This window comes from Gorilla gorilla, chromosome 11 (assembly GCF_029281585.2).
Source record: "Gorilla gorilla gorilla isolate KB3781 chromosome 11, NHGRI_mGorGor1-v2.1_pri, whole genome shotgun sequence".
Classification (NCBI taxonomy): domain Eukaryota; kingdom Metazoa; phylum Chordata; class Mammalia; order Primates; family Hominidae; genus Gorilla; species Gorilla gorilla.
The window spans coordinates 39,932,549-39,952,684 of record NC_073235.2 but is presented as its reverse complement, the minus strand read 5'-3'; the positions used below and the strand labels follow the sequence as shown (position 1 = coordinate 39,952,684).

General features: G+C 36.8%; 1 protein-coding gene across 1 annotated transcript in view; it reads right to left on the bottom strand.

Moving 5' to 3' along the window:
- The window catches only part of THSD7B (thrombospondin type 1 domain containing 7B), a 913,367-nt gene that overhangs the window by 249,806 nt on the left and 643,425 nt on the right, over positions 1–20,136 (bottom strand). Inside the window, exon 14 of the mRNA XM_019021646.4 lies at positions 18,049–18,312. Within this exon, the coding sequence (XP_018877191.3) occupies positions 18,049–18,312 (264 nt within the window). The remainder of the gene's footprint in view (positions 1–18,048; positions 18,313–20,136) is intronic.

The following is a 20,136-nucleotide window of genomic DNA, read 5'->3' as shown; positions in this document are numbered from 1 at the left end:
AAGTAATTTTATCATAAAAATCATTTTGTTAACACTGGAGTTCTGTTAGACATGAATCTCTTTAGAAAACAAGGTGAAACTTTACTCAAATTCAGAAAAAAATAAAACCAACTCAAATAACAAAGCTTCTTTAGCACAACAGTTCCTAAACAGCTTAACTCCAATCCACATTTCTAACCTAGTCTTCTATCACCTACATATACCCTAATCACACAGCACTAGTCAATATTGCCAAACAACAATGCACTCTCATTCTTCAAAACTCAGATTAAATATTCCTCTATTCTGAGATGCTGTTTATAAAACCTAAAACCACACCAGAATTTCCCAATGTCTAACCAGAATACTTTATTCAAATTTCTCTTTTGGTATGTTTTACATTTAATTAATTTACATGTCTATTCCTATCATAAGTGATTCTCCAGAAAATCCTTCAAATGAATCAAAATTCATAGTGCCAATATTTTATAAATGTGTGTGAATGTGTATATGTGTGTATATACACACACATAAATAATACGTGTATATACATACACAGATATGTTCATATATATATTTGCATTCAACTATTCCTTTGAATTGTTATTCTTTGCTAATTAGATCTTAAATTGACTTAATTTTTCACAGCTTTACTGAGATATAATTCACATATAATTCATGAATTTAAAATGTAAAGCACAATGTTTTTCATTATATTCACAGAGCTGTACAACTATTACCACAATTTGACAATACTTTAATCACCCCCAAAAGAGACCCTATATCCATTGGCAGTTTCTCCCCATTCTTCCAGTCCTAAGCAACCAACTAACCAAATTTCTGTCTCCATAAATGTCTTAGTCCATTCCTGCTGCTATAAAAAAATACCTTCAAATGGGTAATTTGTAAACAACAGAAATTTATTTCTAACAGTTCTGGAGACTGGGAAATCCAAGATCAATGTGCTGGCAAACTTGGTGTCTGGTGATGGTCTTTCCTTCATACAGTAACTTTTAGCTTTCTCCTTACACAGCAGAAGGGGAAAAAAGTGACAAGCAGGTTCCCTCAAGCCTGTTTATGAGGGCATTACTCCCATGAAGTAATTCACCTCATGAAGGTGGAGTCCTCATAACTCAATCACCCCTAAAAGTCCTACTCATGTACTATTATATTGGGAATTAAGTTTCAAATTATAAATTTTGGAGGACATACACATTCAGACCATAGCAGTAAATTAGCCTATTCTGGATATTTCATGTAAATAGAACCACATACTACTTGGTCTTTTGTGACTGGTTTCTTATGTCTAGTATAGTGAGGTCAAGATTCATCTGTGTTGTAGCTGGTATTAGTACATCATTCTTTTAATTGCCAAATAATATTGCTTTATGGAGAAAGTATACATTTTATTTATCCATGTGTTAGCAGAAAACAATTGGGTTGTTTTCACTCTCTAGCTATAAAGAGTAACACTACTAAACATTTGTGTACAAATTTTTATGTGGATGTGTGTTTATTTCTTTTGGATATATTGTTCATCTCTGTTGGGTCATATGGTAATTCTGTGTTTATCTTTGTGAGAAACTGATGATTTTTCAAAGCAGCTGAATCATTTTGTATTCTCACGAGCAATGTATGAGAATTTCAAATTCTTCATATCCCCACCAACACCTGTTTTCGTCTTTTTGATTACAGCCATTCTAGTGGGTATGAATTAGTATCTCATTGGGCTTTGGTTTGTAGTTCCTTAATGACATGATGTTGAGTATATTTTCATGTGTTTGCTGGCCATTTTTGTATTGTCTTTGAAGAAATGCCTACTTAAATCTTTGGATCATACATCAAGAATAAAAGGACAAATACCTTTTATTTGTTGTCTGGTAAGAATTCTTTATATATTCTGCATACAAGTCTCTTATCAGATATATGACATGCAAATAATTCTCCCGTCCTGTATGTTGTCTTTATACATTATTTTTTTCAGTTTTATTCTGATATAATTGACAAATAAAAATTGTATATACTTAAAGTATACAACATTATGTTTTGATATATCCACATATACTACAAAATGATTTCCAACAAGCAAAATAACATATACTTCACTTCACATAGTTCCCTGTTTTGGTGTGTGGTGAGAATCCTTAAGATTTTCTCTCACAGAGAATTTCAAGTATATACTATTATTAACTATGATTGCCATGACGTACATTCAAGTACATTAGTTTTACAGAACTTATTCATCTCATTACTGCAAGTTTGTACCCTTTGATCAGCATTCCCCTAATACCCAACCCCTGGTAACCACCCGTCTACTCTCTGTTTCTATAAATTTGACTTTTTTAGATTATACATATAAGCGAGATCATGTAGTATTTGTCTTTCTGTGTCTGGCTTAATTCACTTAGCCTAACGTCAAGGTTCATCTATATTGCCACAAATGGCAGGGTTTTTTTTTTTCAGACTGAATAATATTTCATTACACACACACACAAGCACACACACAGACACACAAGCACATACCCCACACACCATAATTTATTTATTGTATCCATTCATCTGTCAACAGACACATAAGTTGTTTTCATATCTTGGCTGTTGTGAATCACACTACAATGAACATGGGAGTGCAGACATCTCTTTGAGATAGTGATTTTATTTTATTTTTTTGGAAGGGGGAATTATACCACAAAGTTGGACTGCTGAATCATATATTAGTTCAGTATTTAATTTGTTAAGGAAACCCCATACTGTTTTCCATAATGGCTAAGCCCATTTCCATTCCCACGAGCCTTGTATAAAGAAAGGTTCTCTTTTCTTTACATCTCACCAACATTTGTTACTTTTTGACTATTTAATAAAAGACTGTCTAAGGTGATATCTTATTGTGGTTTAGATTTCCATTTCTCTGATAACGAGTGATGTTCAGCAACTTTTCATATCCTTGTTGGCTGTTTGTATGTCTTCCTTGAAAAAAATGTCTACTAAGATCCTTTGCCCCGTTTAAAATTGGGCTATTTGTTTTTCACTATTGAGTTGTAGTAGTTTTTAAATATAGTTTGGATATTAACCCCTTATTGAATATATGGTATCCAAATATTTTTTCCTATTCCATGGGATGCCTCTTCATTTTATTGATGGTTTCATTTCTTGTGCAGAAAATTTTAGTTTATGTGGTCACTTATTTTTGTTTTTGTTGCTGGTATTTTTGGCGTCATATCCAAAATATCATTGTCAAGAGCAATGTCATGAATGTTTCCCTTATGTCTTCTTTGAGTAGTTTTATTGCTTCAAGTCTTACATTCAAATCTTTAAACTATTTTGAGTTTGTGTATGATGTAAGATAAGGATTCAATTTCATGATATCTAGTTTATCCAATACCATTTATCAAAGAGACTCTCTTTTCCCCATTGTGTATTCTTGGTACCTTTGTCAAAGATTACTAGCACATACATTTACTTCTGGGCTTTATATTCTGTTCCATTGATTTATGTGTCTGTTTTTATGCCTGTACCATACTGCTTATGATGACTATAGCTTTGTAAGATAATTTTAACTCAGGAAGTGTGGTGCCTCCAGCTTTGTTCTTCTTGTTCAATATTACTTTACCTATTCAAGGTCTTTTGTGGTTCCATATGAATTGTAGGATTTTTTTTTTCTATTTTTGTGAAAAGTGCCATTGAGGTTTTGATAAGGGTTGCATTGAGTCTGTAGATGATTTTGAATAGTATAAACATTTTGACAATATTTATTACTTTGATCTATGAACAAACAGAATATCTTTCCATTTATTATGTCATTTTCAAGTTGTTTCATTGATGTTTTATAGTTTTCAGCTTACAGATCTTCCACTTCCTTAATTTTGTTCCTGAGTATTTTATTCTTAAAATGCTATTGTAAATGGGATTGTATTCTTAATCTCTTTATTGGACAGTTTGTTTTTAGTATATAAAAACACCACTGATTTTTGTACGTTGATTTTGTTTCCTGCAAATTTACTGAATTTGTTTATTAGTTCTATCAGTTCTTTGGTGGAGTATTTAGGATATACTATAAGATCAAGCCATCTGCAAACAGGGTCAGTCTTTCTCTTTCTTTCTGTTTTTGATGTCTTTAACTTATTTTCTTGCATCATTGCTCTAGCTAGGATTTGTAGTACTGTGTTAAGTAGAAGTGGCAAGAATAAGCATTCTTGTCTGGCTGCTGATCACAGAGAAAAAACTTTCAACTTTTTACCATTGAGGACAATGTTAGCTGTGGGCTTGTGATATATTGCCTTTATTGTGTTGACATACATTTTTTTTTTATACAATCATCCCTCAGAATCCGCAGGGTATTCTACAGGGGATTGGTTGCATCATCCTTGTGTATACCAAAACCTGAGGGTACTCAAGTACCTGATATAAATGCTATAGCATTTGCATGTAACCTACATATATCCTTCCATATATTTTAAATCATCTCTAGGGCCGGGTACAGTGGCTCACGCCTGTAATCCCAACACTTTGGGAAGCTGAGGTGGGCGGATCACCTGAGGTCAGGAGTTTGAGACCAGCCTGGCCAACATGGTGAAACCCCACCTCTACTAAAAATACAAAAATTAGCTGGGCGTGGTGGTGCATGCCTGTAATCCCAGCTACTCAGGAGGCTGAGGCAGGAGAATCACTTGAACCTGCAAGGTGGAGGTTGGAGTGATTGGAGACTGCGCCACTGCACTCCAGGCCCAGCAACAGAGCAAGACTCCGTCTCAAAGAAAAAATAAAAAATAAAAATAAATAAATCATCTCTAGATTACTCTTAATACCTACTATAATGTAAATGCTATGTAAACAGTTATAGAATATGGTTATTTGACTATTTTTATTGTATTATTATTATTATTATTATTATTATTATTATTGAGACAGAGTCTTGCTCTGTCGCCCAGGCTGGAGTGCAGTGGCGCGATCTCCGCTCACTGTAAGCTCCGCCTCCCGGGTTCACGCCATTCTCCTGCCTCAGCCTCCCAAGTAGCTGGGACTACAGGTGACCGCCACCACGCCCAGCTAATTTTTTTGTATTGTTAGTAGAGACGAGGTTTCACCGTGTTAGCCAGGATGGTCTCGATCTCCTGACTTTGTGATCTGCCTCCCTCGGCCTCCCAAAGTGCTGGGATTACAGGCGTAAGCCACTGCGCCCGGCCTATTTTTTAAAATATTTTTTATCTGTGGTGGGTTAAGTCCACTAATGCAGAACCTTTAAATATGGAGAGCCAACTGTATGCAATTTATTGAGAGTTTTTGTTATGAAGGATGTTGAATTTTATCAAATATTTTTTCTTTATCTATTGAGATGATCATATGATTTGGGTCCTTCATTCTGTTAATGTGATGTATTACATTTGTTGACTTTTGTATTTTGAAACGTCTTTGCATCCCAGGAATAAATCTCACTGAATCTTTGTATATGATCCTTTTAATGTGCTATTGAATTTGGTTTGCTAAAATTTTGTTGAGGATTATTGCATCTACATTTATCAGGGCTATTGGCCTATAATTTTCTTTTCTCATAGTGTCCTTTTCGTCCTTTTCTGGCTTTGGTATAAGGATCATGCTAGCCTCTTTAGTTATATATTCTTAATGGTATCTTTTACAGCACATACATTTTTAATTTTGATGAACTACAATTAATTTTTTCTTTTGTTTCTAGTGCTTTGGGTGGTGTAGTATCTAAGAAGTCTCTGCCTAGTCCAAGTCTAGAAGATATGCTTTTAAGTTTTCTTATAATTTTTTTTTATAATTTTAGCTATTACATTTAGGTCTATGATTCATTTTGTTAATTTTTGTCATGGTATAAGGAAAGAGTCAAGCTACATTCATTGGCATATAGACATTCAGTTGTTCCAGCACCATTTGTTAAAGAGATTATTCTTTCTTCATTGAACAGTCATAGTACCCTTGTTGAAAATCAATTGAGCATAAATGTAAGGGCTTATTTATGAAATGCCAATTCTGTTTCATTAATCTATATGTTTCTCCTTATGCCAGTACCACAGTGTCTTGATAACTGTAACTTTGTAGTAAGTTTTGAAATTAGAGAGTGTATCTCTTTCAACTTTGTTCCACCTTTTCAAGACTGTTTGACTATTCTTGGTCTCTCACATTTCCATATGAATTTCAGGATCAGTTTCTCAATTTATTCAAAAAAGCTAGCTAAGCTTTTAATATAATCTGAACTAAATAGATTAATTTGAGGACCACTGGTATTTTAAGATAACAATTCTTAACAATATTAAGAATTATCATCCATTAACATAGCACATCTTTCCATTAATTTAGGTCTTCTTTAATCTTCCCCAACAATGTTTTATAGAGTATAATAAATAAAGTTTTCAGAGTATAATAAGTTTCTTTTGTTAAATAGATTCTTAAGTCTTTCAGTCTTTTTGATGCTATTATAAATGAAATTATTTTCTTAATTTCATTTTCTGATTGTTCATTGTTAGTGTATAGACCTACAACTGCTTTGTGACCATTGATCTTATACTCTGTAAACCTGCTAAATTCTTTAGCTTTAATAGCTTCTTTCTGAGGGTGGTTCTTAGTATTTTCTATTTATAAGTTTATTTTATCTGCCAATAGATGTAGTTTAACTCCTGGATTTTCAATATAGATACCTTTTATTTATTTTTATTGCCTAATTGCCATGGCTAAAACCTCTAGCATGGTGCTGAATAGAATTTGAGAATAGACATTCTTGTTTTTTCCCTGATCTCAGGAAGATTGAACTATTTTTTCTTTAATCAAGGTAGAGAAAGAGTTACTTTGTAGCCTTTCATAAGATACCTACTTGCTTTTGTTTTTGAAGAAAAAATGAGTAATAAATATTAATTTATTAATTAAAAACCATTTGTTTAGAAGTTCTGTCTACTTTCTTATTTAGGGTAAAATATATCCCATTTTATTCCAAATAGGTACGAAGAAAGTTGTACGTGGATTTCATCATGGGTCCACAATTTATTTTCTGAGAAGGGTCAAAACACACACTGCCTTCTCTAGAAAGGTTTTCCTATCAAATCCATACAGACCAGGCTATAAGGCCCTAGACATGTCTTCTCTCATTGTCCATTCTCAATCACCAATAAAGAAATCTTGATTCCATATTTGGGCATAATTCTGGATTTAGAAATATAGAGTATATTAAACCATTTGACTGGTTGAGGTCCTGAAATTTTTCCTTCAGTGTAATTAAAAAAAAATTAAAGTATGGTCTGACTCAGAGAGAGGAGATATTCCTAAATTTAGAAGTCCCTAATACAGTCTTTTATTAGACTATGAATATGTTTAGAGTGTATGACTTGTTAATCTTTATAAACTGATATATAGGAAAATGCCTGATAAAACTAGATGTTCCATTGATATTTTTTAAAAGTATAAATGAATCCATAAGCAAATGAACCACTATTCCCAATGGATCTTTCCAGATGACTTCTTGGACAACATGAGCTCCTCAAACATTTTCAGTAGCTGAATTTTCTCTTCAAATGAGAATTCATCAGTAAGCCCTTGTCTCCAGCAACTGCTAAATAGGTTGGAATTAGAAAATACAACATATTAAATAAACAAGATATAGCAAATATGTGACCTGGAGACAAGGGGATGCCCAATACCCTGTAAAAAACAAACAAAACAAAAGTAAAAGGAAATACTAATTTTATATAATGTTGTTCAAGGAAATACTCAAATCCCATATTTGCTTTCTTCATTGTAACATTTTTGCTGACAATATTTTGCCCAATAGTTTTCCAGATAATTCAACTCAATATAATTCACATAAAGTCCCCTGTGTAGATATTACACACAAGGAAAATAAGAAAATAACACTCTGCGAATGCTTCAAACCGTAGAGCAAAGTTTCAAATTGTTTTTCACTTGCATATCTTTCAGGAGTTTAGTTTCAAAAACATGACTGCCTTCTTAACATATTCTGGTAGGGTGAAAAACAGCCCAAAGATTTTCAGGTTTTATTCCTTGGAATGTGCAAATGCTACCTAATAAGGTAAAACAGATTTTGCAGATGTGATATTGAGATGGTAAGTGTGGTGTTACGATTTATATTGGTGTTCATCCAGGTTTCCTGGCTTATAACTCCCATAGTCCTTGATACAATCTTTGTTACAATGTTGGGTGTGTTAGGCCTCAGGAAACAGAATCTCTCCAACCTTCTCCCACCCTCCTTTCACCTGCTCCAAGGCAGGACTCTAATCTTCTCCAAAATTTATGATTGTGGGTGTTAAGACCCTCCCCAGAGAGGGTCCTGCCCTATATCCTGTGGAAGGAATGCTGACTTCATGAAACTTCCATAAAAACTCAAGAGGACCAGGTTCAGGGAGCTTCCAGATAGCTGAACACATAGAAATTCCTGGAGGGTGGTGTGCCCAGGGAGAGCATGGAAGTTCTGTCCCCCTACCCCCATGCCCCTCTTGTCTCTTCATCTGTATCCTTTAGAATAAGCCAATAAATGTAAGTAACTATTTCCCTTAGTTCTGTGAACTACTCCAGCAAATTAATCAAACCCAAAGAGGGAGTCGTGGGAACCCCAACTTGAAGCCAGTTGGTCAGAATTTTCAGAGGCCAGAGTTGCAACTGGTGCCTGGAGGTATGGGTGGCAGTTTTGGGGTCTGAGCTGCCAACTTGTGGGATCTGATATTATCTCCAGATAGACAGTATTATAATTGAATTGGAGGACAACCAACTGGTATCTGCTGCTGGGTGTGTGGGGGAAAAACTCCCATACATTTGGTCACAGAAGTATTTTTCTGTGTTGATGATTGGTGTTGTGGTGGTGTGTGGGCAGAGGAAAAACAGTCAGCGTGTTTTTCCCTGCACAGAAAGGTTATCCTAAATTGTCCACAGACGTCAGGTAGTCGTAAGTGTTTTTATAAGAAGGAGTCAAAAGGTTTGCTGCAGAAGAAGAACCCAATGTGATACTGAAGCCAGATGCTATGCAACCGGACTTAAAGACACAGGAAGAGGCCATGAGCCAAGGAATGCAAGGAATGCAACTCTAGAAAGGGGAAAAGGCCAGGAAAAGCTTTCTTCCAAAGCCTTTGGAGTGAGCATGGCCCTGACTCCACCTTGATTTTGACCTAGTGAAACAGATTTTGAACTTCTTACTTACCTTCAGAACTGTGAGAGAATAACTGCATTGTTTTATGCCACCAAGTTTGTAGTTTTGATAAAGTAGTCATAGGGAATGAATTCACATATGTGAATTAAAGTTAGTTATTCATAAGCATAATTTACAATCTGTGTTTTGTGAGCCATTATCGAGTATGTGTGATGTGCTGACACTCTGCCAGCTGTTTGTGATGATAGAGTGATGAAGTGTTCATGGTCCATCTCTCAGGGGGCACACAGCCCTCTGTGGCAGCATGGATTAGCAGTAAGATAGGTAAAATAGGAGAAGTATAGGACCGAGAATGTATATCTTGCTAACAAACATTAAGTGGCAAGCTCCTCTCCTAGTGGGTTCTAGGGGTTGGGGAGTCAGGAAAGGGCTGCCGGGCAAGACTGTCTGTGGTTTTTCAAAAAGGGTAACATTTCTAATACAAGTTCAGAAAGGTTATTAGGAGTCAACTAGAGAATTAAGTTGCAAATTAAATTAAAGTCACAGCAGGAGGAAAGTAGATAGGTACAGAAGGCAAAAGACCCCTGCCAGCAAATGGTATATATTGAGATATTCTAGAACCCAGGACTGCTGGAGTTCAGAGTGGGGTGGATGAAATATGAGGCTTCAGGGATTAAACAAGGTTAAAATCAAAACCACGGGAGATATCATCTCACTCCAGTAAAAATGGCTTTTATCTAAAAGACAGGGAATAACAGATGCTGCTGAGGATATGGAGAAAGGGGAACCCTCGTATGCTGTTAGTGGGAATGTAAATTAGTATAATCATTATGAATAACAGTATGGAGTTTCCTTAAAAAACTAAAAATAGAACTACCATATTATCCAGCAATTCCAGTACTGAGTATATATTCAAGAGACATAAAGTCAATATAGCAAAGGGGTATCTATACTCCCACTATTTTCAGTAGCCAAAATATGGAATCAGTCTAAGTGTTCATCAGTGGATGAATGTATAAAGCAAATGATAATGACAGGAGGCAGACAAATCCTAGGCAGACAGGGACAGGTCCCCAGTGAAATCTGACCTTCAAGCTGAAGACAGTCCTGGGTAAATTCTCGGACCAGATTGAGAACCTCTCTGACTGTGTGCTGTGCTTTCCACCGATTGATCCCCACCCTTCACCTATTTTACATATACCTACCCTTTCCTAATTGGTTTTCTACACTGTTGTGCCCACCTTTGAGTGGTGCCTTTGTTTTAGCCTCTTTTTGCATACTCAAACCAATCAGTACACATGCCCCATTCTGAACACATAAAAGCCCTGGACCCAGCCACACTGAGGGAGAGATGACCTGACTTCAGGTGGGGGGCACCTTGGCATCCCATCTCTGCAGAGAGCTATTTCATCACTCAGTAACATTATTCTCTGTCCTTTTCACTCTTCGATTATGTGTATCCTCATTCTTCTTTGATGTGGGACAAGAACTCAGGACCCACCAAAAGTGGGGGCTGAGAGCTCAATTGCAGTGGCTACAGGATAAGCACCAGAGTACAAGCCAGGCACAGCCTGGCAGGCTGAGTAGATGGGGTATCTCCTGCAGCAAAGCTGGCAAAGGGGCCAAGAAAAATCCTGCATCAAAAATGTGGTATAGCTGGGCATGGTGGTTCATGCCTATAAACCCAGCACTTTGGGAAGCCAACAGGGGTGAATCACCTGAGGTCAGGAGTTCAAGACCAGCCAGGGCAACATGGTGAATCCCCATCTCCAGTAAAAATATAAAAATTAGCTAGGTGTGGTGGCAGGTGCTTCTAATCCCAGCTACTTGGAAGGCTGAGGCATGATAATCACTTGAACCCAGGAGACAGTGGTTGCAGTGAGCCCAGATTGCACCCCTGCACTCCAGCCTGGGTGACAGAGCTAGACTCCATCTTAAAAAAAAAAGTGATACATATACACAATGGAATATTATTCAGCCACTATACAGAATGAACTCCTGTCATTTGCAGCAACATTGATTGAACTGGAGGTCATTATGTTGAGTGAAATTAGCCAAGCATAGAAGGACAAATATCACATGTCCTCACTTATATGTGGGAGCTATAAAAGGAGATGTCATAAAAATAGAGAGTAGATTGGTGATTACCAGAGGCTGGACAAAATAGGAGGGATGAAGAGAGGTTGATTAATGGGTACAAATATATACTTAGGAAAAAATAAAATCTGGTTTTCAATAGATCAGTAGAGTGACTCTAGTTAACATTAATCTATTGTACATTTCAAAATATCTAGAAGAGTAATTTGAATGTTTCCAGCATAAAGAAAAGATATTTAAGGTGATGAATGTTCTACTTAACCTGATATGATTATATGAGTGTTTCAAATTATCAGTTGTATGCAGAAAATATGTAAATCTTTTATAATGATTAAAAAAAGGAGGGTAAAATCATGAAGGGCTTGTATCCCATTCTAAGGGGTCTGGGCAATGTGTTGCCATTTGAGGTTTTAAAATCTACGGGAGTGATAATCAGATTTGCCTTTTGGAAAGATTCCTGTCCTTGAAACGGGAGAGAGGCTGGCCAGAAGAAGGACTGAGTGAGGACAGTGGATGGGCCACCACTGCAGTGAATCTACAATAAACATAAAGTAGCCTGAACCAAGGCAGAGCAACAGGGCTGGAGAAAAGTGGATAGAAGAGAGAAACAGCTCTAACACAGCAATATTATATGAAGTTTATATCTATGGTCATGTTAAAACAAACAAAAGTAGCAAAAGAGGCAAAATCACAACATGAAAACATAGAAACATATTCTTTATCTTGTCAGTGCAAATCTCCTTAGCCCAGACAGTATTATTCTTCCTCAAGTGGTGAATTGAAGAGCCTTTCAATGTCTTGGTAAATAAACATAAAGGTGTAAAGGATTTAGGCAATGAGTCATTTGGCAAGAATTTCATATAACTAAAAAGTTTCTATTTCTTTCTGGGAGAGAGGATATAATATAATTATTCAGTCCCTTCCATGAACTGGACTTATGAAGACTGTTCACAATAGGTTAATACATGTGTCCTGTCTTTGATATCCACAAATCTTTGCCAGGACACTGTATATATAAAATGCTGTCTTAGGTCAGTTGCAGTGGCTCATGCCTGTAATTCCAGCAGTTTGAGAGGCCTTGGTGGGAGGATCACTTGAGCCCAAGAGTTTGAGACCAGCGTGGGCAACATAGGGAGACCTCAACTCTACATAAAATAAAAAATAAAAATAAAAAATTAGCCAGTAGTCCTAGATACTCAGGAGGCTGAGGCAGGAGGATCACTTGAGCCCAGGACTCTGAAGCTGCAGTGAGCTATAATCATGCTACTGTAATCTAGCCTAGGCTACAGAGGAAACTTTGTCTCAAAAATAAAGTAAAATAAAATAAAATATAATGGTTAATTTTGAACCTGGACCTGGAATTAGAAAAAAAAGCTCTTTTAATCACTTTGATTAATAAAGATGTAATTTTCAGTCCCAAGCATGTTCTCCCAGCTCAGCCAAAATAAACTTGTTCATATAGAGTTGTAAGAGAAATATTTCAATTATGTAAAATTCAATACATACACAGCAAATCTAAACTTTCTAAATACATTAATATTAAATTCACTTTTCCAGTGATTGCAAACATGTAAATATTTATTTCTTAAATCCAAAAAGAGATTCTTTAGATTATGATGATTATTTTGCTTTGTGTTCTATCTATACCTACTTATATATTACAGTAAATTAATGAAATTATAATTGTTAAATTGCAAATGCTAAATTACATGTGGATGATATACTAATGAAAATAATTCATTGCCTACAAATCAATTATGATTTATCTGGAATCAGATAGAAAACATTATATTTTCATTTCATAATTTGATGAATGAAAGCTTATTCACATTTTTGTCACTGGATCACTTGAAAAAATCATTCCTTCTGCATTCTTCCATTGTTTCAAAAACATTGCTTATCCACTAGCAGCAATGTAATTTCATTTCCTCTATTCCCAAACTATACATCGAGGGCAAAATAGAACAAGGTTTTCTGTGCTCTTTGTGTTACACAGGTGGCTTCTCTATGGATCTGCTTTTGTTATACACAGCTGTTCTACCCAAGGGGCTGTTAAAACATGTGCATACACTGCACACACACTTCAGAACCTGTATATGGGCATATGTGTGTTGACTCTTATCTAAACTATCCTTTCCATTCATTCAGCCAACAGATACTGAGAGCCTGTGTGGGGCCAGAGCCTGTGATAGGTATTGGGGATGGAGAAATAAACATGGTACAATCATGAATTTCAATGAACTCTCAATTTAGTAAGAGAAATAGAGATCTACATGGATTTTTTAAATAAAGTTAAATGTAGTGTTACAAAGAAACACAAGAGCGGAAGAAGGGGAAATACTTCCTGCAATGGGTAGCACCTGATCTTAACCCAGAGGATGAAGAGTCCCATGACAGGAGGAAAAAGGGCATGCCAGGTGAAGTGCATCCTCATGGAAGTCCTCGAGGGTCCAGCTGAGGAGCTGCTACATAAAGAGACCAGGAAAGACTGCAAGCATGCCCATGGCTTGGACACATTTTCGTGTCAGTATGATGGCTGATGGCTCCTGGCATGACAGATATCAGGTGGATAAGTCAAGACAGAACAGCATAACATCAGCATGTGCAGAAGATAGAAAAAGGAAAGGAAAAGACAAGACATACTTTGGAGACAAAATTACCAGAACCTGATGATTCAGTCATGTTTTCAAAAACATGTTTTGAATGTCTATGAAATTTCTGACACTGTAGGTGTTGTGGATACAGCAGTTGAAAATAAATAAAAGACATTTTAAATAAGTTTCCACTCTCCTGGAACTTTATAATCGACTGCAGGGAGAGACAATAAGCACTCATTTCTAAAAAGTAAATATATAATGTGTCAGTTGGTGATTAAGTGCTATGAAAAAACATAAAGACTGGCAAGGGAAATAGGAAGTGATGAGGTGGATCAATTATTAGAGGAATCAGAAAGACTTGATATGAGGGGATATTCAGCAGAGACCTGAATGAAAGGAGAGATGAAGGCAGGGCCAGGGAGAGAGAAAGCTCAGTGTATTGGCATGCGGGAGTACTTTTTTGTCCTGTTCTTTGAAAAAAAAAAAAAAAAAACACTGACATAAGAAACATGGTTGGAAGTGGCTCACCTCAAGAATCTGAATTTTGTCATGGGATATTTTGTTGCCCAATTTAGGTAGTCCCTTCATTGGACCTGTTGTCACACAGATGGAGACGACACCATGCACTTTTGCATCAGGCAGTGATGGAACTCATTAAGAGCCAATAGGGGCTGACAGAACTTAGAGACAAACTCCATTTTAAAGTTTTTTAAAAAGTAAATCGTGATTTTAATATTTCTCCTCATTGTGATACTCCGAAAGCCAAGCAGACTTGGCTGTGATTATCTATGGTTTGAGTTATCCATGGAATCCATTAGTATGGAAAACTCAGAATTTATGGAGTTGTGTTCCCACAGTTATGTGTATCCAATAGGGGCCATATAGAACACATTATGCTTGATGAGGAATAATTATCCTCATGAAGAAGTCTCCCTGATGTCATTGTAGGGAATCCTGCTCATGTCTAAAATGCAAATGGGAGACAAAGTCCAAGTAAAGATTTAAAAGGGGGAAGCACTTACCATTCTTATTGGGAGATCCAGATTTAGGTCATTATCCCGTGCCTCAGTTTGCCCATGATAATAATTTTTTTTTTTTTGAGACAGGGTCTTGCTCTGTCACCTAGGCCAGAGTGCAGTGGCACGATGTTGGCTCACTGCAACCTCCGCCTACCGAGTTCAAGTGATTCTCCCACCTCAGCCTCCCAAGTAGCTGGGATTACAGGCACCTGCCACCACACCTGGCTAATTTTTGTATTTTTAGTAGAGATGGGGTTTTGCCATGTTGGCCAGGCTGGTCTTGAACTCATGGCCTCAAGTGATCCACCTGCCTTGGCCTCCCAAAGTGCTAGGATTACAGGCATGAGCCACTGCACCTAACCTATAATGTAATTCTTAATAGTGAGCTAATTCATATACATATATACATATACTTAGAGGCAGGGTCTCATTCTTTCACACAGGCTGGAGTGCAGTGACACAATCATGGCTCACTGAAGCCTTGACCTCCCACAAACTCAAGTGATCCTGCCACCTCAGTCCCCCAAATAGTTGGGACCACAGATGCATGCTACCATGCCTGGCTACTTTTTTATTTTTTCTAGAGGCAAGACCTCCCTATGTTGACCAGGCTTGTCTCAAACTCTTGGGCTCAAGCGATCCTCCCACCTATGCCTCCCAAAGTGCTGGGATTACAGGCATGAGCCACAGTGCCATACCCCAATTCATGGATGGATATATATATACACATACACACACTAAGTCTTTATTAGTAACCATTAAAAGATTTTTTTTTCTTTGATAGACAAGTATATGTCATATCCCTAGAGGTGAGACAATAAGGTATTTTCACTCGCTATTTTTTTAAAAAACCTTTTTTTGAAAATATATACTGTGAAAGTAGCTTAATACAAGTACCATAAAAGTTATGAGGCTACAGTAAATTTTGATTAAAGCACGATTTTCATCTGGTGAAAGTCTCTTAGATTCCCTAATAGCTTTTGCTATGGCACTGCAAATTGGTTGAATTACAAATGTCTCCTCTTGTTTCAAGATGTTTTCATTTCTAACCTGAAATGATTATTTTCTAAATTAAAAAACCCTCCACAAATTCATGCAAAATTACGGATGAATGACAGATAACATACAGAAAAGACGACTTGCATTTGGAATAATCTTGTCAATTCTATCTCTAAATTACATCTTAAAATTACTTCTGTATTTCTTTATTGCCACCACCCTAGTCTAACCTACCATCATGTCTTTCCTTGATTAACTACATGAGTTTCCCAGCAGCTTCCTTCCCCCTTTTAAGTCAGTCTGTAGACAGTAGTCAAAAGTGATCTTTAAAATCTCTAAATTGGATAACATTACTTACCCCACTTCCAAGCTGATGACTGCGGTTAAATTATATTCATATTCCTTGGCTTGTCTCACAAGATTCCACATACTTCTTCAACTTCACACAACTCTCTCCTCACTCTCTACACTCAAACCACAGGGTTTTCTTTTTATCCAAAACACCTTTCCTAGCTTTTATCTTCTGGACACCCCACTAACTAAAACAACCTTGTTATGTGCTTTGTACATCTGCCTCCTTCTTATCCTTCACATCTTAGATTTATGTCACTTCAGTGAAGGCTTCCCTAAAGTCTATCAAAAAATTTTCTATTCAGCATCCTCAGAGCTAATCAAAACTTGAAATTCTTTTTATGTATTTGTTTTATTTCTATCCCCCTCTGGACAGTAAACTCCACAAGTTTCTGACTTCTCCTTAACTGTACACTCAAGTCATAGATGTCCAGGTACATAGCAGATGGTCAATAAAAACGTTTTGTTCAAATGAATGAATAAACCAATGTGCACATACAAGCTAAAAAAGAAAGATTAGCATCACCTTAAAATGGGTCCATTACTTTCTTGTGATGTATTTAATGTTTCTGAAAGTCAAACCACTTAAAAAATTAATGTAGACTAATCTAGGAAGCCTATATAAAGCAATGAGAGTATTAATTTAAAAGTCATTAAATCTCATTGTATAATGATATGGGTATATCTTAAATAAAGATAGCTAGTACACTGGCAATAAAGAAGAACTATCATTTACTTAGCTTGTACATTATAATTGAATTTGATTTTCTGGTATTACTGAGAACGTTTATTAGTACACAAAACCTTGATGACTAAGACCAAAATCTACCCATTTGTTTCTAGACTTGTTTATCCTTTTTTAAAAACTAGTAAAAAAAAAAAAAGAAAGAAAGAAAAACAGAGCAGGAAATTCAGAGGCTCCATTGTAATGATTGGTTTCAGCCTGTTTCACCAACTTTCACCCCAGCTGTATTTAACCTCCATTTCTTTTTCCATACACCCAGATCTTTCAAATTCTCCCAATTAAGGTTCAAAAACAGTATTTTCCCGGATTAACATCTGACAAAACTCTCTGAGATTGTCTCTTGTTTTTTTCCTATAGTTTTATTCTATTAACTTGGGTATACTTATACTTTATATAGTGAAACTGGTTTTTTTTTTCCTTTTTTTTTGAGACAGAGTTTTGCTCTCGTTGCCCAGGAAAGAGTGTAATGGCACAGTCTGGGCTCACTGCAACCTCTGCCTCCCGGATTCAAGCAATTCTGCCGCAGCCTCCCGAGTAGCTGGGATTACAGGCATGTGCCACCACGCCCGGCTAATTTTGTATTTTCAGTAGAGACAGGGTTTCTCCATGTTGGTCAGGCTGGTCTTGAACTCCCGACCTCAGGTGATCCGCCTGCCTTGGCCTCTCAAAGTGCTGGGATTACAGGCGTGAGCCACCGCGCCTGGCCTTTATATAGTAAAACTTTTAAAATCAACTTTTTCATTGATTTTTTTTTTTCTCAACTACATTAGAAGACACTCAAGTTCTGATGCCTTCTATGTATATGGTCAGAGCACGAAAAAACAGCATGGAACATATTTGTTTGTATTTGGCTTTGGCTTTCTCGGTGAAGTGGAGCAGCAGTGCTGACCACCAGAAAACAGGCGGCTAAAAAACAAAGGTGAATTAGAGAATGAAGTGAGTCAGGGATCCAGCACCATCACATTCCAGATAATCATTGAGATACAGATGTATGCATTTCATCTGTCCATATTTTATGAGAGACAATGTGTTATTGACAAAGGAAAATTAAGACAATTATTATAGAGCAGAGCTATTAATTCTAGACCTGAGACAAACCTCCCGAGCTGTGTGTGAGTGTTCTCATCTGTTACTCTCCATCCATCTCCTTACCAGAGCTGCTGCAGAAGGAGGGGTCAACAGGTCTTCCATTTTTATCAGAACAGGCTACTGCTCGAAAGCGCAGGCCTTCTCCACATTCTTTGCTGTCTGCTTGTACCCGCAGTCCTCGGTGAGGCTCCCTTCTGCCTTCTGGAAGAATGCAATCTGACCAGTTTCCATAAGGTTGGGATATAAATTCGTCACAAGGACATAGTTCTGTCTCCACTAGAGGGTAAAGGTCAGCATCCTGGCATTTCTCCTTCTTTCTGCTTTTCCCTGTTCCAACAACAGACATTGAGATATTAAATGCTTATCTGCTGTTTTGTTAAGTCACTCACACTTTTGTATTTGTAACCTTTTAGAATATTAAATAAAATAAAGCCTTTGTTTTCTTCACTCTTTTGCCATGAAAGTAAATCCTGAGACAACGGAAACAACTCCCAGAACAACTGCGAAATTCAAGTTAATTTGAAAAAAGTAGAAAATGGTTTAATGTTTGAGAGTGGCATAAAATATTTAGAAGATGTTTTCTACAGCTAGAGAATTCCAGTTAATTTATTTAACATTTTCTCTGTAGTTTGCTGGAAAAAACATACTGATAACCCTGTCCCCATTCTCCTTGACTAACGATTGCCAGGGAACCAACGAAAGCATCTAAGTGGTTAACTCCCTCTCTTCTTAGTAGAGGTCTCTTGCAATGTGATGGACAAAGTTAAACTCATTTTGGTCTCTGCCATCAGGCAGCTCCCAAACATTTATACAAACAATAAATTGAAATAAATGATCAAGTCATACTATATTTTATCAGAGAGAAAGCTCTTTCATTTTGAGAGATTCTTCTAACTTAAGGATTCGGAATATGACTTTACCTTACCAATTCACTTTGATGGACCTGTTAGTTTTGGTCCCATCTCTGAGTAAGACAATGCAGTGTCATTTTTCACAGCTGTAAACCTTGGTAATCATGTTTAGTGGATTCTAAATCAGCCTGTAACTTGATTCAACTTTGCTGTTAACACAATTCCTCTGGATTACTAAAAATTTTCCTAGATCTAATAATTCCACCTTTTGTTTTCTCATTAATGAGTCATTAGCTAGAGTCATGGCTGGTTATAAAATATATAGGCAGTTTTATTGGTCTATTTTCTGTGTTTATGGCTGTTCTGAAATGCCTGATACAAGCTGATGCATGGGCTACTTTCTCATTGCCACATGGTTTGCATTACATACAATTCTAGAGTTGCTGATGGGATGATTGGCTCTATGGTCTGCCATGATGCTTATGTTTGCAATAAATAAGAATTTCTAAGCTGGGCATGGTGGCTTACACCTGTAATCCCAGCACTTTGGGAGGCCATGGGGGAGGATTACTTGAGATCAGGAGTTCGAGACCAGACTGGCCAACATAGTGAAACCCCATCTCTGCTAAAAATACAAAAATTAGTCAGGTGTGGTGGCACGTGCCTGTAATCCCAGCTACTCGGGAGGCAGAGGTAGGAGGATCACTTGAACTGAGGAGGTGGAGGTTGCAGTGAGCTAAGATCGCATCACTGCACACTAGTCTGGGCGACAGAGCAAGACACTGTCTCAAAAAAGAAAAAAAAAAAGAATTTCTGCAGGACCTGAAGTTGAGCTGGTAGTAGATTCAGCTATACTTCTGATAGAAAATATTCACTTGCCTCTACCATTAGGACACTAGAATAAGTTTGAAAAGCACAGTTTCCACCACAGCCATGAAAATTTACTGGCTGAGAGATATATCAATAATTAGTGAGGGGCTCCTTCCTATTAGCATTTAGCAGGTTCAAGACCTCCCTTTTTTCAAACTTCCATAAAATATTGTTGAATCTCTCAGTCTTCATCTCTTCAGTTTCATTTCTCTTCTAAACCCACTTAACCCTGGATTCTGTCTACTTATTTCTGGAAACCGCTGTTATCAAGCAACAAACAAACAACAACAAAAACAAGAAACAAAGCCAAAGCCCTGGAATATCTTTTATTCCTTACCTTTCAGGTCTAATCACTCAATGATAGTTCAGAGTATTGACTGCACTTTCATTCTTGAAATATTCTTTCCAAGTTCCATCGTAACATATCTTT